At 35.6% G+C, this 19,650-nt stretch overlaps 1 protein-coding gene across 1 annotated transcript; it reads right to left on the reverse strand.

The window, feature by feature from the left end:
• Window positions 1–243: 243 nt before the first annotated feature.
• LOC110454018 (ATP-dependent RNA helicase DHX8-like) lies at window positions 244–18,622 on the reverse strand. Its single transcript, XM_021503325.1, has 22 exons — window positions 18,264–18,622; window positions 17,886–17,971; window positions 17,457–17,624; window positions 16,169–16,302; window positions 15,163–15,261; window positions 14,101–14,362; window positions 12,967–13,065; window positions 12,378–12,488; window positions 11,683–11,974; window positions 10,919–11,016; window positions 10,306–10,453; window positions 8,985–9,166; window positions 8,350–8,544; window positions 7,434–7,619; window positions 6,822–6,908; window positions 6,430–6,553; window positions 5,635–5,957; window positions 5,087–5,380; window positions 3,731–3,859; window positions 2,546–2,742; window positions 1,572–1,751; window positions 244–1,063 (listed from the first exon to the last, which is right to left on the reverse strand). Exons 1-22 carry the CDS (start codon window positions 18,355–18,357, stop codon window positions 826–828), a joined length of 3,726 nt encoding a protein of 1,241 aa, XP_021359000.1. The 5' UTR covers window positions 18,358–18,622; the 3' UTR covers window positions 244–825.
• Between the last annotated feature and the right edge of the window lie 1,028 nt (window positions 18,623–19,650).

Here is a 19,650-nt window from a genome sequence, read left to right on the forward strand (position 1 = left end):
TAGTGTAACAATACATTGTACACGTCCTCAGAAGAACACAGGTCCTGTAGTGTAACAATACAATGTACACGTCCTCAGACGAACACAGGTCCTGTAGTGTCACAATACAATGTACACGTCCTCAGACGAACACAGGCCCTGTAGTGTAACAATACAATGTACACGTCCTTAGACTAACACAGGTCCTGTAGTGTAACAATACAATGTATACGTCCTCAGACGAACACAGGTCCTGTAGTCTAACAATACAATGTACACGTCCTCAGACGAACGCAGGTCCTGTAGTGTAACAATACAATGTACTCGTCCTCAGACGAACACAGGTCCTGTAGTGTAACAAAACAATGTACACGTCCTCGGACGAACACAGGTCCTGTAGTGTAACAATTCGGGGCAATATGTCATGTATATGGTATTGCCAGAAATGTTTCCCAAGACACTTCAGAACACGGCATTGTTGGTAATTTCTTAAACAAGAAAGAAAACAGTTTTGTATCGTGTACAAGCTATTCAACCTCAACCATTGGCAAAAGAAAGTATGGTATCAACCAATTCCAAAGAGCCTCAGAATGTGTCTTTAATGTGATGACCTTAGCATAGAGTAGGTGAGATCCTACAGGAATTGTGTCCTATGTACAGTAGGTCTGTCCTAAGGATCTCAGAATGAAGTGAGGACCATTCAATAAACACATGAGATCCTCCGTGAGTTGTTTCCTATATAGGTCCCTCCAAAGAGCCTCAGAACGAGTCTCTAATGATGAGCTTTCCATAGAGTAGGTGAGATCCTACAGGAATTGTTTCCTATGTATGTCTGTACTAAGAGCCTCAGAACGTGACTTTGGTGTGAACCTTCTTGAAAGCCCGTGAAATCCTCCATGAGTTTGCCTCCTCATATTTGTTGTACAGGGGTTCAATTTTCTGCTGCTTCTTGTGCTTGCTTAGTCTTGTTGGGTCGGCAAATCGGAAGAATTTGGGCGAAAATTCCACCAGCCATTTTGGATCGATGGCTGTCACCTCACGCATGTACTCCTTTGTCGTTAGCACCAGTTCATGGTATATCACCCTAGCAACAAAGAATTACATCAGTTATGTCTCCATCAATTTGATTAGTGCAGAAGCATTGTTTCACATATATTTGGTTGTACGATGCATCTTAAAAAGTTTGAATCAAGTATATTATTCAAATTTCACAAAATGACCGTCCTTACCGATTCATGACAAACATACTTCATAATTGAATATTCACTCAGAGTATGTCACAAGTTTCCAGTAAAAGGGTTGGTCATGTGATAATGATACATGAATTTGATACAGATGCTTAACACTTATTTCTGTTAAAATATTCAGATTTTGCTTTTTTAAATGTATGAAAATATTCTCCCAGCATTTTCCTTATTTTTCGTTGAAATTGAAAAAAATATATATAAAAACAATTTAATAATATATATTACTGACTTTATATATAATAGTATATAAATAGTATATATATATATATTACTGAAAGTATGACAGCATTGCCTCCTTTTGTGAAAAAGTTATATTTTTCCCTAGAAATTAGGGTCAGTACTTACCAGTCTGGCTGCCTATTGAACAGGGCACTAGACGGATGTATGTAGACTACCTGGCTGTCTACCAGTGTCCTATAACCCTCCTGGGGGTCCTTCTTGGCAGCATTTCTAAAGAATCCACTGCAAATGGCCTTCTGTACCCGAGCAGTATTCTTTCCACAGCTTACCACATCTAGCTTGTGTCTAATGGGGAAATAAAAAATAGGAGTGCTTCTATAAATAATGTGACTTGGGATATAAGAATATTATTAATCTTAACTGAAGAAGAAGGATCCTTTGTACAACTTAAGAGTTTATATCAAGCTAATTGTTCCATAATAAGTTATTCAACCTAATAAATGCCACTTTCTATTACAAACACGCAATATCCTTTTTTATCTGAGCATTCCTTCTTATAAAATCCATTTTCCTATTTTTTTGAGAAAAAAATTGCTTTGGCTTATAGGCAATGAGAATTTTTGTGAGGTCCTGCAGTATTTCTATTGTTTAAAAAAATGTCCAAGTCCTTTGTTTGCACGGTTATCAATTGCCCATGTTAATGTACAGGTATTTTTTCACTTCGATTTGTTATTTTGAATTTTCAATGATTTTATAATGAATGGATGTTTATTATACTTCAAAACATTTCAACTTGACTCAAAAAATTTATTGATGAAAACAAAAATAGCAACGTAATTCAAGAGGAAATGTCCTATTTCTGCCATAAGTCACATGACACATTTATGGAAGTTCGACAGTTAATATCCAGAGACACTTAAATTGGGGATATAGCAATTATTATTCATTTTACAATCTAAAACATCACAGGTAAAGAGATTCTCATGAATGATTACATACCTTTAAATAATGTTTACTATCCCTATTGCTATCTATACCTTTAATATCTTAATGGAAATCCTTCTGTTTCTTTAATATCATAATGGCACACATAGCTATCATTGCATTCTCTTAATATCATTTTGGCCATGCTTGCATACCTGTCCATAATGCCAAGCATCTGTTTGCGGACATCCTGTGCCCGTTTTAGTGTGCGTATTTGGACAAAGTTGTCATAGCACCAGGGACTCGAGAAGCGGTTGTTTTTCCATGAGTTATAGACAGACAACAGTGTCAGATGGTCACCCTCTGACTGATGAAACTTGGCCTTCTTCTGATCAGCCATTGCTTGCTTGTCCTGGAAAAACAACAACATATGCATGCACACTAAGTGTTCTCCCACGTGTGTAAATGTGTCCCATCTAGAGCGCTCATGTGGAATAGTCCAACTAGATGACAGCAAATTCTGCTTAATTTGTAAATTACCAGGTAAGCATATTTTGACACCAAATTTTACACCCAGGAGTAGAATATCCATATCCACATACCTCTCAATATGATAGACTCAATCATTCTTCATTTTTCGACAATCAAGTTCAGACAAACTTGAAAGGGAAAACTATTCTTGAAATGACAATTAACAACAGTTATCTATTGAGTCTTTATTGAATTGCCAACCACTATCTTACTTGTTACAGTATTACAGAGTTATTTAATTTGTGTTACAAAAGCAGAGTTTCTAACGTTTGTAAGTAAAGCAGAGTTATCTAACTTGTGTAGGTAAAGCAGAGTTATCTAACAAGCAGAGTTATCTAACTTGTGTAAGTAAAGCAGAGTTATCTAACTTGTGTAGGTATAAGGCCTCTGATTTCAGTAATGCTTCTGGTTCGTTGTACACGATTGTAGTGCATTTCACATTTTTTAGGCTAATTTTTAAATGAGTTTTTACTTTTATTTATTTCATGTGAATGAATTGAAACTATCTGTCGTACCAAAATGGCAGAAGAATATGGTATGTTGTTGGTTCCCTGAGCATGAATTTTTAGGGTCATATCATAGTACAACAGGGTTATGTTGACATGATTATCATTTAAAAAATGTCAGTCATGAATATTTGTCCAGCTCACCACTAACGTGTCTTGGATACCTGAACAAAACCTATAACAGTCGGGTTTGAGCAAGATTATAAAACTGGTTTTTTAAATGGTATCTCTTTGGTAAGAACATATAGGGAAATTAATTGTGGTGTGAGGCTGTTACTCTCATCTTAGTTGTGTAAGTAAAGCAGAGTTATCTACCTTGGGTACACACGATTTCTTTAACTTGGGTCATACACAATGACCTACCTTGGGTCTGTAGAAAACGTTCTGTACAGACAACATGGACACAACTGTGAGAATTTCGTCACTGCATGCCAGATGGACAGACATGATCAACATCTTTGATAACATCGGCTCCAGTGGAAACTCGGCCATCTGATAAAATACAGAAATAAATATATTTTGATTAAAATATTTACCTTTTTAATATTACTATGTGGAAGTGATTATTCCAGATATGTGTACAAAAATAAATAAAAAATGCAATTATATCCCCGTTTCAACTTAAGAAAATGCTACATCCATTCTTCCATTCTTCTCACATACTTGACTGTTCTACAATCTATCAATGATTAAGATTAATCTGACTTCTGAGTGAATGTTGTATCCAGGAATTATCAAAATATTATGTATTTTTGAATGAAAATCAACAAGACATATGTCATATATAATATAGTGATATTACATTGTTAAAGTAAACATTGGACATTAAATCTGTTACAATTTTTCCTTCACAAGAACTTCACTCTATGTCTTCATATTGTGAGAACTCTGCTATAAACATTCATATTCATTAAGAGTTCCATTATCCTGGGAAAGACCACTTCCTGGTCAAACTGCAAATCATTCACATAAAGAATACCATTTTTTGTTGAGATGCTTTATGTCACATTTTCTAAAAACATATCACCTATTCATAAAACTATTTCCCCCTCCAAATTTAGTTCCATACCAAATAGTTTGACACTAACTCCTCTTTGTAACTTAAATTAAGTTTATATTTGCAGAGAAATGTGTTTCATTTAATTTCACATTTCACTTAATGTCACAAATGACAATTTGCTTAATTAATGCCACATTTTCATCTGAAAAATGATTCCTGACACCAAGAGGAACTCAGCGATCAATAAAACTGTCAGCTGTTACATCTCAGAAATTTTTTAAAACAATAAACTTTTTATGACAGCAAGTCAAAAATTCATTCACAATGACAGGAAGAAAAGTCAAATAATCGTTGATGATGCTTTCCGATTGAGAAAACTGTCAAATAATTAATTGTGAAAACTAAGATTAATTTTTGGAATAAGTTTCATCAGTTAGTTATGAATGATAAAGGCTAAATTTGTTTCTAACACAAACAGGAATCAAAAACTTATTTTGTTTAAGTTTTCAACTCCTGTTTGTGTTCAAAACAAACTTAGCCTTTAAAATTAATTTATCTGCAGAGAAAATGTGTTTCAGTTAATGTCGGTTAATGTTAGTTAATGTCGGTTAATGTCAGTGAATGTCGGTTAATGTCAGTTAATGACAGTAAGGTCTGTAATGTCAGTTGATGTAAAAAATGACCGCTATCTTGATTGGGAAAACAGACTGTTTACTTACCCTACGTCCAAGTCTGGTCAGCAGACCTTCATCATCCAGGGCAGTGAGAGCATGCAGTTGTTCCATTGCTGAGATTAATGTCTGCATTGGCGGAGCGTCCATGAAGGCGAATGCCAGTAGATCGTTGATGCCCATCGCCTTCAGGGACAGCACAGTACTGGCTAAGTTAGTCCTCTGGATCTCCGGGACGTTTGTGGCCAGCATCTCATCACGATATGCTCGCTCTGTGTATAGTCTGTAACATTTACCAGGACCAGTTCGTCCTGCCCGGCCTGCTCTCTGTTTAGCCTGAGCCTGGGTTAGAGATATGAACATACAATTGTATAAAACTTAGTCCATTACAGATTTCTAACATGTCAGTTTTTGTGATATTTTGAATATCGAGGTTGATATAAAAGTAAAAATCAAAATTAACATTCCCTGCAAATTTCAAGCAAGTACAAAAAATAAACTAAATCTTTCTGACTTAATTTGATCATTAATGAATTTAACATCAAATAAATCTCTAAATAATTCACTAACGATTGTAATATTAGTAAAGTCGTTACCTGTGAGATTGGAGTAACAATCAGCTGATCCATTCCAGTTTTAGAATTATAAACGTTCTGTTTCACAAATCCAGGATCTACAACGTAATAAATTCCGTTTATTGTGAGCGATGTTTCTGCAATGTTAGTTGCAATAACCACCTTCCTAGACCCAGGAGGAGCCGGCTCAAAGATCCTGGTCTGCATTTCACTGGGAAGAGCACTGTACACAGGGAGAATGATAAGGTCTGGGACTTCAGGACCGAGGGCCTTCATTCGCTCGTACAGGATCTCACAGGCCGTGTCAATTTCTTCTTGACCAGTGAGGAAGAGTAAGACATCACCTGTTCAAGGAGATAAAAAGTGTTGTTGATACACATATAAAATGTTTAACTCAAAAATATACACTCAAGTTGAATACAAACTTAAACAATACAAGTGTAAGCCTTTTTAAATTCCTTTCACAATTTTACAAGGAAAAATGAAAATCATTCTAAGGCTTTTACTTTACATTATTCAAAATTATGAAACTTTAAAATATTTCCAACTATAGCACTTAACAAAAATCAAAGCTATTAATAATACAACTTTTCTGCGATGAAGTCAGAATGGTTTGTATGACTGATTAATGACATTGTTTAGGGCAAAATAAAATAAAGTAGTGTTAGTATTTATGGCTGCATTGAATGGGAAATAACCTATAAAATGTAAAGTTAATGTACAGTATAATGCGTCTGTAGATTGAACATCATGTCCCCACACCTACACAGGACTTCTGTATATATGAGTATACACCTGTGACAGGTGTGCACTTACCTGGCGGCTCCATAAGGTGTATCTGCATTACTGTGATCATGGAAGCGTCCAAGTAGTCTGTCTCAGCCTCTTTTGTGTATAGCACCTCCACTGGGTATGTCCGACCAGGGATGGTAAAGATGGGCTGTAAGAAGGAACATTAAGGGTGGAGAAATATCCACTTTAACATGGATGGTGAGAACGTATATATTAGTTAATTTATATATTTATTGGTATAATGAAGTTTGAAAGCTGCAAAATTGTTTTACAATGTATTATACGGCTTTGAAACAAAGAAAATTGTCATCCTTAAATATAAAATTCTTCAATTCTTTTCTTTCCTTTACTTTTATTGAATTCAAAACAAGCACTAGCACCCAACAGTCTAGATATCTGTTGAAAATTGTACTTACTGCTTCGAAGAAGTACTGTGAAAATTTGACAGCATCTAGCGTGGCAGAAGTAACGATCAGCTTCAGTTCTTTACGTTTTTTGACCGCCTACAATAAAATGTCAATGAACATGCTGTATTCTATAATATTGAAGAAAACGGTCATTTATAAAATCATATATCTTTGCTACATATATACTTTCCTCAGGTTGGTTTCAATATTTATGCTAATTTTAAGATGTCACTTGTGTGACTCTTCAAAATCTTATTTCAGACAGTAAAATTAGTAAAACCGGTGCTTTTTTAATATTACCCATAATTTCATATTCTTTATATCTGTAGGCATATCCAAATATTAGCTAATAATATTATTCAATAATATATGCTCAAATTGTTGGGTCCAGATTTGAGATCATCCTTAAAGTGTGAACCTTGAATTTTAGTATCAATTGCCAAAATTGTGTTTATTGTAACTCCTGTAACATAAGTTATTTATTAGGAATCAAGGTTTTAATTGGCTATAAAGACCACAAAAACGATCAAGAGACGCAGAAAAACTATAATTGAAAATCAACTATTTTTTTCCATCTTTTCAGATATTTTATAATTGAGAAATTGTTGAACAAGCATGTACCTCCTTGAGGAGTCCAAACAGGACATCTGTGTGTATGGAACGTTCATGAGCCTCGTCCAACATGATGATGGCGTACTGCAGGAGGTCCGGATCTATCAGACATTCTCTCAACAACATACCATCTGTCATGTACTTAATCTTTGTCTCTGGGCTCGTACAGTCCTCAAAACGCATCGTGTAACCAACCTATAACACATGCAGGGGGAAATTGTTGTTAAAATATTTATCCTTAAAAAATAAAATCATATTATAAATGTATCTGATATCAACTGTTCCCGTCATTTAGCATTCATAGGACTTCTCTCATTTTCTTGTCTTCTATTCAGGGATTTAAATATTGTTTTAGATTAGTGATACCTCCATATCTCTGGAGAAAAGTTTAATGAAATGCAAAGTAGATCATTTGTAATCAAATGTCTGTCTCAAGGCTGATTATAACTGTTTAGTTTTCTCTTTTTTATTTCTTCAAGTTCAACACATCAATTTCAGACAAAGTCACTTCTATTCAGCGGAAGTTGTGATGTAAACAAAACAGTGGTCTGCTATATCAAGCAAAATAATATCAGTACATAATATCATAATTGTTGAGCTAAAAGAAGAATGTCAGGAGAATTTCTGATCATTTACCATCCTTATAAACTAGAACACTGACTGACAGGTCAGCAAGGGCCCACCATGTGTATGACCAATCAGAATGCAGCACGCCATGTGTATGACCAATCAGAATGCAGCACCATCATTAAATATGCATAGATATTGCTGTTCATTAAATCTGAAAGAGGGATTTGAATAAGTAATACATCATCAAAGTTTGATCAAAATCTGACCTCATCTTCACAGGATATCACGCAAAAAGTAAAAAGACGGACAGACAGACTGACCTCATTCCTTCCCTGAAATTTGACAATAAACATACCTCTTGACCCAGGCGACACCCGAACTCCTCTGATACTCTCTTGGCAACAGACATAGCGGCTACACGACGGGGCTGGGTACATCCTATTTTCCCACGTGTTGTGTACCCAGCTTCGGCCAGGTACTGTGTGATCTGAGTTGTCTTCCCTGACCCTGTCTCCCCAATCACAATCAACACTTGGTTGTCACTGACAGCCTGAATATAAAGTTTACAAAGATACATATTTAAAGAATTGCAAATAAGTTATTTAATATGTAACTATTTCGGTAGTATTAAACAATATTTTGCCAATTTTTTTTTGCATTATGTCACTTTAAGAGACAATCATGAATTCATATCTCTACAAATATTTAGTGAAGCACATTTTTACACTTTAATATCACATAGGAACCTGTTTTAAAATAACTTTTTTTTTTCAATTGAAACTTTCCTTAGATATTTTGTGTTTTGCTAGGATGATTTGATAAAAGATGTACAAATCTCGCTAAATAATTGGATCTTTTTATTTAACCCTGAGATAACAGGAACAAGAGCAATAGGCTGTTATAACAATGAACTTAACCCCTAATGACCTATGGCTTGATCCTTGCCTGAGTCTGGCCCCCATCTTACTGAGTTAAAAGTGTCCTACTGACCTTGACAAGTTCCTCCTTGAGTTTGTAGATGGGTAGACCCTGCCTCTGTTCTAGTAAAGACTTATTCTCCTTTTTACCGTAAGACGCCTTCTGTCCCCCTGTGATATGCTTCTTCCAGTCTGGAATGTCGTTTGGAGTCATTCCAATGCCCCTCATGTTTGCAGCAAGTTGTCGTCCTTCAGCTGTTAATATCAAAATACAATGTAGTATATACTTATTATTTTCAGTCTGTTTTGTCATAAGGCATCTAATTAAACAATGTGTTCTGCTATTAAAACAATTCTACTAAAAAATTGGGTCTCATCAGGTATTCTGGACAGCACTATTCTGTAACCGTATCATCTGACTGGCCTGGGATAATTTTACTGATTGTAAGAGTCAGGTATTCTGGACAGCACTGTTATGTAACCGTATCATCTGGCTGGCCTGGGATCATTTTACTGAATGTAAGAGTCAGGTATTCCAGACAGCACTGTTATGTAACCGTATCATCTGGCTGGCATGGGATAATTTTTGGGATTGTAAGAGTCAGGTATTCTGGACAGCACTGTTATCGTATCATCTGGCTGGCATGGGATAATTTTACTGCTTGTCAGAGTCAGGTATTCCGGACAGCACTGTTATGTAACCGTATCATCTGGCTGGCATGGGATAATTTTATTGATTGTAAGAGTCAGGTATTACTGACAGCACTGTTACCGTATCATCTGGCTGGCATGGGATAATTTTACCGCTTGTAAGAGTCAGGTATTCCGGACAGCACTGTTACAGTATCATCTGGCTGGCATGGGATAATTTTATTGATTGTAAGAGTCAGGTATTCCTGACAGCACTGTTACCGTATCATCTGGCTGGCATGGGATAATTTTACTGATAGAAAGGGTCAGGTTTTCTGGACAGCACTGTAAACGTATCATCTGGCTGGCATGGGATAATTTTACTGATTGTAAGAGTCAGGTATTCCGGACAGCACTGTTACTGTATCATCTGGCTGGCATGGGATAATTTTTCTGATAGTAAGAGTCAGGTATTCCAGACAGCACTGTTACCGTATCATCTTGCTGGCATGGGATAATTTTTGGGATTGTAAGAGTCTATCCTCATCCATTTTCAATGTTGGAACCCAATTATTTTGTTGGTTTATAATAAAATTCTGAATTTGATTGGGTCTTGTTAAGAGAGACGGCAGCATAAATAAAACAATTCAATAGAACTGAGATTTTTTATCAAATTGAAAACCAAATCTCTGAATCTTACTATTGGAAGTATCATTTGTATTTCGAGGTAATACCAGCCATTTTTAGTTTAAAGTCTGACTCACCTTCAGGCATGGGGTCTATCCAGTGATTGTTGAGACCTGCCGGGACACTGCCCATTTCTGCCTCTCGTTGAACCTGTTTCAACTCCCTCCGCTCTTTCTGAAGGGCATTCTGCATCATGGCGGACTGGGACAGTGAACCATCAGGATTCTGGAAACGAGAATATATGTTTTTTTATGTAATCTCTAAAATATATTTGTGGAATAACTTTAGGCTGTAACTAAAACCTAAGTATTTCATTTCATCTAAAAGAGATAGAATGTCATTTATATGTGTAGATAAATTGTTCTTAATCTTTAAACTGAAAATCGCATATTACTCTCTTGTGGCTATTGTTCAGTCAGCTGTACTTTGAAATTTGATTACTTTTAGAGCTGAACTACTAAATTCCATTAGGAATCCATACGTGGAAGGCTACAGAACCTTAGGACTTAATAGAACATGGACATTGGATCTCATTGGCTTTGTAAGGCAACATGTTCAACTCCAAACTGACCAGCAAATGGTGACCATTGTGGGCCAACCACAGATATTAATATATATTGGAAAACGTGTTGCATAATTGTTGTCAAATAAATTAAGTTTAAATCTATAAATGGAGACAATTTTACTTACCTTGACAATTTTGACAGGACTCAGGTCGATTCCTGCTCGCCCGTGTCCACTGAGGAAAGGAGGTTCCTCCTCTAACAGTTCAATCTCCACATCCTCATCTGTATAAATGGTTGTATCATAATTAATGGGACATTAACATTAAATGTAATATAACTGGGCCACATGCAAAACATAGCTCTGAATTCATTTTGTATGATTCTAACTTTTTTTTTTAAGACTTAGTTAATTATATGACATTCTACTATCAAACAAAAACATCCTGGTTTTCTTTTAAATATTGTCTGATCAGAAACATTCCATGCTATTTAGTTTAAAATGAAATTTGTAAGCTCCAATGACACACATCAGAATTGCAAAATAAAATAAAACATTGAGTGATTGAGTAGTGCAGGGTGGTCACGAGGTGCAGTGGAAAGCATACTCGCCTTTTACCAAGACAGTTGGGGTTTGATAAATTCCCTGATCAGACATGAAAAGGTGTGGTCACCTGCCTGACGGTATAAGTTTTCTCTGGGTTCTCAGGTTCCTCCTACATAAAGACCCTCTGTGTGCTACCACCAGGCCAACAACAGTGTTTATTGTAAGCTAATATAACTTGTTTCATAGCTCAGTGATTTTTCTATGTCCTTTTCACGGGGGACTGTGCCTTTAGACTTTTGGAAAATATAACCAACAAATTGATTTTGGAAAACTAAAGCTGAAATTATCTAATGGTAGGTGCCTATATAAGGCCCCAAAATTCTCCCTTACAATACTCAACAAACCTGAATCCTCCTCTTTTGGAAGTAGACCAGTATCCTCATCAAAGTCGGGTAGCTCTGATTTGTCAATAACATTAGCAGCTATCATCTGTTTGATTTCCCACTTTTCTGGTGAAGAAATTCGCTGGACACGCTTCTTGTCCTGTGTTTTGTCTGTCTCGGGCAGATCCATCATTGGTAGAGTGGACGGGCGGTCAGGATTACGAGAAGCCTCACTTTCATCCTTTAACTCTCCACCAAGCAGTGACCTTGTTCTCTCCTGGTTCAAGTCCTCCCCTGTATCCTGGTCTACATCCTATGTAAAAATTGGATCAGTGCAGAAAAATATATAACTGTGTTCATACTGACACTTTGTGCTAGGACATTTGGCCAATTACTTTAGGAAAATAACAACGTGTTATTTGTCAAACTAAAAAATATAATGTTTTACTACAGAAAATCTTATATTTCCCTTGTAAAAAGGAAACAAAACATTGTCACAACACTTTGTCCTTAAAACAAAGACAGTAAAAATTGCTGCGCCACACTTACCGTTTCAACCGGGATACGTGAATGTAGCATTATTGAATGCAATATAGTATACACTGGCTAACTGTATATGTGATGCTTACAACTGAATGATCCATTTTTGAAAGTATGTATGGTATTATTGGATACTCGCTCCAAAAGGATAGATCCACAAATATGGGTTGACATACCTTCATTGAAAGACTTGTCTTACTTCCAGTAAATGACAGCACTTTGACCTTGACCTTTTGACCTCGTTGGACCACATCGCTGACCTTTGTCACTCGTCCCTCTCTCCTCAGCTGTAAGGATCACAGGAAAATTTATCATAAATATTATACAAATGAACAGAACATTTGAAAGCATTAAAATTTGTTAAAAAATGTAGCAAGTTTGGATAGATATAAATTGTCCTCGTTTTACAGCTGAATAAGTGCTTACCAATAAATTGTGCATGTATATAAATGCAATATTAAAAACATGCATATGAAATGGACACCCCCCCCCCAAAAAAAATATAAATAAAAATAAACATGCACCTTTCTGCTTTGTTTATCTTTGAGATTTTAATCACCAGCTTTTACTTGCGTTTATTTGTTGAATATTGTATGGTTAAATGTTTGGATAACCTTATTTTTCCTCTGACTTGTTCAAGTTGAACATGTCTTATTGTATGTAAATAATATGATTTAACTTTTACAATTTTAGCTAAACATTTGCCAGTAATATTTAAATATAACTTAACTCATATTTTCAGTTCATGTACAAAAATGTACATACCTGTGATATATGAACAAGTCCTTCACATTTCTTCCTAAGACCTTCAAGCTGTACAAAGCAACCAAACTGCATAATAGTCGTCACCCTTCCCTTGAATATCTGAAAACAAGCAACAAGGAAATTGTAATAACTGAAGATTCATTACGGAGATGTTAGAGAATATTTTATTATGTAATTTAATATGGATACCCACAAAAGAAACAAAAACACATGTAGCATGTGTTATTTGATTTGGCTGCAATTTTACTTAGAATGATAATGTGGATTGTTCTTATACTCACTAAGGTATATAATACATATTTATATGAATACTTAACACACATCATCAATATATGAATGGAATCCCTCCTTAATTGTCAATGGAATCCCTCCTTAATTGTCAATGGAATCCCTCTTTAATTGTCAATGGAATCCCTCCTTAATTGCCAATCAACACCAAATATCATCTCAATTAATAACTGTATTTGCATTATATACATGAAGTAAAAACAAATACAACTTCCTCAAAAATTACTCAATTTCCGTATCTGGCAGCTGTTTTCAGGTCAGCATCAAGCACTCAGTATTAAATATATAAAGCTTTGTTGTATTAACAATCTCAACACAAAGATTACTATAATAACAATGATAAAACACTTCTATTCTCCAGTCAGCAGGAAAATGATAATCATCTGACCTGATATATATATATAAACTTTATTCATTTTACAACAATTATGAAACAAGTCGTTTCAACTTATATTAATCACTCTTGTTGTCTCTGATGTTAGCGTGCAGGGTCTTCATGTGGGAGGTAACTGGAGTACTCGGAGAAAACCCATGTGAAGGGGTAGGTGACTCCATTACTTTTCACATCCCATCGGGGAATCAAACCCCAGTCCCCTTGGTGAAAAGCTAGTGTGCTAACCACTGGGTCACCCGATCAATTTGACAGTGGTCAAGTCCATGGCAGGGTTGGACGATGTGTTTGGCACAAGGTAGTGACAATATGTATTCCCCCATTATATCCTACTATCAGTATATATAACACAGCTTCTTTTGAAATTAGTAAATACATTACTGACATCTAAGGTTCCTTGTAACAATACAACAGAAACTATTAAAATGTTAGATTTTAAGAACAAATTTACCTACCCTGCCAACAACAGGCTCCATCGGAATCTCTTCATCATCTGACCCCTGCTCTCTCTTACTTTTCCCTCCCCTGTATCGGTCCTTTCTGTCTTCTTCGTCTCGATAGTATTTACTCTGTCTCTCCCTACTTCGACTCCTTGACCGTCTTCTGTGCTTCCTATCTCGGTCATTTGACCTTGATCTGTCCCGTCGCTTGTCACGGCTACGACTTCGTTTTCTGTCTCTAGGTGATCGACTTCTTGACCGACGATTGTGTTTGTGTCTTAGAAAGATATGATCATTCATTAATTTGTAAATAGGATTTGTTAAAATAAATATGTTATATTTATTATATAAAAGAAACATTTAGTAAACAGGAACTTGTATAAACACGTTCTTAAAATGACCGTAGCTGTTGATAGGATGTTAAACTCTATAAAACCAAACCTAACTTGCATAAACTGGATCAGTGACTTGGATAGAAGGTCTACTAGGAAATTCCACTAAAATCGGATAATTCTTTTCTAGTTTACATCTAGAATTTATCAGCCAATTAGATCACATCAGTTTAATACACATACACAAATTTGGTCAAGTACTTAAAATGATGTGTGAGAGACTTGGAAAGAAGACAGCTTTGTAAATGTCATCAAAAGCTGACAATTAATTCAAAAGATACATAACCTTGACACCGTCAGAAGTCAAATTGCAGCAGCCTCAATAAATATCATGACTTTAGCCAAGCAATGATATCAAAGCATATATGTATATAGAGAGACATAGGTAGATATCATCCCAGGCAAATCTCATCAATAAACTGTACATGTATTGCCTTTAAAAGATATTATCTGGACTAAACAAATCTCTTTGTCCATGCCAATGACAATTTGTGAAGACAGGAAATGTAATTCCTCTTTGTTCCTTTTTTGGGTGATGCAAAAAATTATGGGCAGAACAAATATCAGCTTGTTAGCCAAATGAACTATTGTGATAAAGAAGTGTTCTTACAGCCGATGTGGAATTGTATACCGGTAATGAACATAAACAACTATGCTTTTCCCCCCTAAAAGATCCAAGAGTTACCTTTTCCTGTCACGTTCTCTACTGCGGCTACGTTTTCTGTCTCGCTCTCGACTTCTACTGCGACTATGTCTGCTTTTATGTTCCTTAGGTTTGTCATCACTGTCAATAATAACAACGGCATTTATACTTATTATTTTTTCATATTATTCCTGACAAGTGATAGGCCAGAAGTGAATCACGTGTCCACAGATAAAAACCGATATTGACTTGGAGCGCGTGATTTTTGTTGAAGGACTGGGTGTTTCTAAAAATAGAATAACGACATGTCTCCAAACGAACGTATTGTCTGTAGCTTTTTGCTGTGTTTTATTTTTCAGATTGCTAACATTACTGTTTTGAAAATAATAAAACAATTGTAGCCTTTGACTTCGGTCGATTCCTGGATTTATTGACCCAAGAAAAGATATATTAACCTCGGACTGCATCCTCTGTTAATATATCTTTTCTTGGGTTGATAAATCCAGGTATCGACCTCAGCCAAAGGCTATAATTGAATAATATTGATGAGAGAACACTTGGACAGCAAATAAGTTTATAACAGAAAAGGTAATGATAGTTCTCTAACAATCTACACTACAGATTATGATATTGGTACTTGATAGTTAATGTACATGTATTCTGTCTTTGCGTATGAGAACGCTCACTACAAAATAGGTTATTAGGTAAGCATAAAGAGGTTCTCTCAATAATAGAAAGATAAAAAAAAAGCATATGCCAACCACTGTAACCTTCTGCTGTTTGTTAGTAAATAAAAGACAAGGATTTTTGGCCATGGAATCAAGATAGTGATTAGTTTTTTAAAAGATTTGTAAACTCTACCATCAGAACATCCAAGAATCTTTTCAGAATTTATACCAACAAATTTCAACCACACTTTAAATTTGTGTATGTCTACCAGCTTCAGGCACATGTCAACTCCTCAGTCCGTACTTATTGTGCAGTTAGAGTCAGAATACGGATTCCACTACAATCCACCAATCTAGAAAATTGTGAATCTATATGTTACCTTTGATTATCAGGCGGAGGGTTAGCCATAAGGGCCATCAATTCACCCATCATGTCATCTGCTACTTCTGTGTCTTCTTTCTTTATATCATCAGTCTCCTCCATTTCTTCCTCTTTAATATCTTCCAACAATTTCTACAAAAAGGTTTCAAGAATATGAACAGTATTATACAGTCCACAATTTTTTCTAAAAAAATCTGAATTATTGTTTGTTTGCGACTCTATTTAGGGTGTTGCATCCTCACAACAGCTAAGATAAGATACAGGTAAGTATCATATGTCAATTATGTTGTAACGCTGAAAACAGAGAAAATAAATTGACCAAAGATTTGTAATTACATTTCCATAGCAATCTATTAGACAAAACAACTTTTCTGTCATTTTTTTAACTTCAATGCTGGTAGATTACTTCACCTTCATTTGATGTAGTAAAACAGCAGATCCGACTTCTGTTAGTCTGTATAAGTTTTACAAAAGCCAGGAGGACAACAAAACAGCACTTAACTCAGATATCACTATAACTCTAAAATTAACTTGTAAATAACACAATTATTCTTGAAAGAATAAAAACATATGTGAACAGAAACAAACAGAACTACACATGTTTAACTCCGGAGATAGGAACCTAGCAGCGCTATACATATACCGGTACAGGTATCTATACCCCCAATGCCCTTTTGACCTTGAGGTATGTGACACACCCTGAACCTTTGAAGATTACTGTAACTTTAATCTTAGTCACACCGACGTAAGTGCGGTACAGAACATAACCTCAAGCTGTAACACACAAACCTTAAAACTTCATCAAATTATTTTCAGTTATTTAACTAGAATTTTGTTTTTGTGAACAAAAACATATGTCTCGCCTTATTAGCCAATTAATAGACAAACTTCAGTATAAAAATTAACAAAGGGCCATATCTCTTTATATAGAGATATCTTGGTATTAAAATAAACAAAGGGCTATAACTCTGTATAAAGTGGGACACGAGACCTAGTTCCAGTGCACTGCACACCTTCTGTGGGTGATGCAGGTATACTCGAGTTTGATTAAGATATCTTTAATGGTTTAGAAGTTATGGCCCGGACAAGTAGTGATTAGAAGAACCAGAAAAACCAGAAGAAGAACCAGTACTAATACAATATGTCTCCCTTCATTCGAAGGGGAGACATAATTAGTAGAAAAAAAGACAAAGTCCACTACTTATATATAATTAGTACATACATACATTTGTACGTACTCCAAGCTAGAAATGGTGACAATATTTCTTAAAACCTGTTTCTCCTACCCTGCTTTGTTGGTCATTTGCTAAAGCTAATCCTGGATACAGCTTCCTCTTCAGGGTTGTGTCCTCGTCTCTCTGGTTTTCCTTGTAGCTGTCATCTGTTGCCTCTTTTTCTCGTGGTTTTGGTTTCATCTTGTGTATCAACCTCAGCAGGTTGGCAATCAGAGAGTCCTGGTGGAAGGAAAAAAACAGACAACACTTGACAAATACTGCAAATGGTATATTTTCGCAGATTGGTAATCTGACCCCACTACAATATAATAATTGGGTAATTGTCATTTTATTGTTTTAAGGTTGACTAGTCTAGACGGAGTCTGCCATTTAACTATACGTAATTCATATTTTAAATCCATTGTCCCCCAGTTTCATAAGTTATTGGCTGTAGTAAAAACATCTTTTTACCTCATGAAGTATCTTTGAATTTATACTCACAGAAAATTCTGCTCCATTTTCTGAAAGGACTTTCTTGAAAGCATCAAAGGTGTCATTCTTCTCCGATAAGGATATGATAAATTCAGCTGTAAGAGAATAGAGCAAACGTAAAAGTACAGTCTAAATTGATTTTCAGACAGTTTACATATGGAAATTAAGGTTCTATTTTCAATGACAGTGATATATGAAAGGTCAGCTAAGCGTCAACATCAGACTTATCTTTTGAACTGTTTAAGGAGTGAGTTCAAAACGTACTCTCCGGTTTCTTCTAAAACCCTTACAACATTTATGTACAAATGATACAATAGTTATTACCGCCTCGGATGTTTTATGTTACAGGAAAATTACGGGTTCAATACATTTTGTTTTTTATTTTACCTAGATCTTTGTCATTAAGCCCCAAGTGATTGTCCAGCTCCGTACAGACTTTAGACACCAAGGACAGGTGCTCGAGCTTCTGAAGTTCGTTCATGGTTTCACGAATCCTGTTTAAAATATCTTGATGGTCTACTTTATTCTACAGTGATCGCGATCGCCATAGCGTGGTGATTTTAGTTGGTGGTTGACCACTTATGGCGCAAACATGACTTTAAACTTAGAACAAATGAACAGTGTGTACGTTCAAGTTTCAGTTAAGACTTGTGTTAATTTTTATATATAATCAATCCAGCTTATGTTCTCATACACATGCATCAACTTCGACTTGTGCGCTTGCTTGTAAACATCGGCAGTACGTTTTCTTTACGAAGAAGAGTTCTATCAAGGGAACATAACTCTTTTACCCCATTTGTCGTGAACTCGTTTTTTCATCGATGGATATTTTGTATGTCTAAATTTAAAATTCTTTTGAATATTTATCGACTTTAGACATTTACAATAAAATGTGGGACTTAAATCAATGTTTTTCACAAATTTATATTGTAGCGGCATGACAAATAATACTCATACAAAATCTTCTGTAAGTCTCGTCCATAAGTGGCCGCATGGGGTTTGAGTCTACTATAAAAATCCGGGACTAGCAGAATTTTTCGAATAGATTGCCGCCCGACCGTTGCGTATAATTAATATGATTAAAACATTCATTGTAAAGTATATTTAGTATTTAACCTTAATATATAACTTTAATAGAGTTTGTTTCCCCAATGCGGATGAATGGTCCTATTTAAAAAAAAAAGACAGCTTGCATTGAGGAAAATGGTTTGGTCACCCAAGGAATTAGATAAGATCTAAGTTGGTGGTTCACCCAATGTTGGGTCAAGAAAATAATGAAAATGATATATTTGACAAAGAGGTATGGCTCGTAAGGTACGCTGAGCACCCTTTTCAGTTGCCATACTAGTACTGCCACGTTCTATACGGCCGATTTCAAGGTTTTACGCCCGCTAATCCTATTACAGCCTTTTGTCCTGTAACTAAATATAAGCAGACTAAAAAATGCATTAAATATTGATATCCGAACTGATGAAATAAAGTGATCCTGCCTCTATAATGTCTCATGATTCGACACGAATAACCTGGGTAATCACCAACTCTTATAACAAAAGGTGTAAACCTTCTGTAGCAGAAGTTATTTAAGCAATAGACATTTTTTTTTTATTTAACACAGTGGCTTTTGACTGCGGTCTTGACTGGTTGGTTTAAATAGTTTTTAAAGGTTATTTACAACCTGTTTTTATAGTCAAATGTTTAGACGTTTTCGAAATGTAGGGTCAACGCCTATGGAGATTTAATATTAGCGTCGGTCCCCGGCTTGGAACTTCAAAAC

This window comes from Mizuhopecten yessoensis, unplaced genomic scaffold (genome assembly GCF_002113885.1).
Source record: "Mizuhopecten yessoensis strain PY_sf001 unplaced genomic scaffold, ASM211388v2 scaffold7635, whole genome shotgun sequence".
In the NCBI taxonomy this organism is placed as follows: Eukaryota; Metazoa; Mollusca; class Bivalvia; order Pectinida; family Pectinidae; genus Mizuhopecten; species Mizuhopecten yessoensis.

Coding starts and splice junctions, on each gene's coding strand:
- LOC110454018 (XM_021503325.1), bottom strand. CDS start 18,357: ATGAACGAACTTCAGAAGCTCGAGCACCTGTCCTTGGTGTCTAAAGTC. Junction 10,454..10,918: donor GTCCTGTCAAAATTGTCAAG/GTAAGTAAAATT, acceptor TCTCGTTTCCAG/AATCCTGATGGTTCACTGTC. Junction 7,620..8,349: donor GGTGTCGCCTGGGTCAAGAG/GTATGTTTATTG, acceptor CATGTGTTATAG/GTTGGTTACACGATGCGTTT.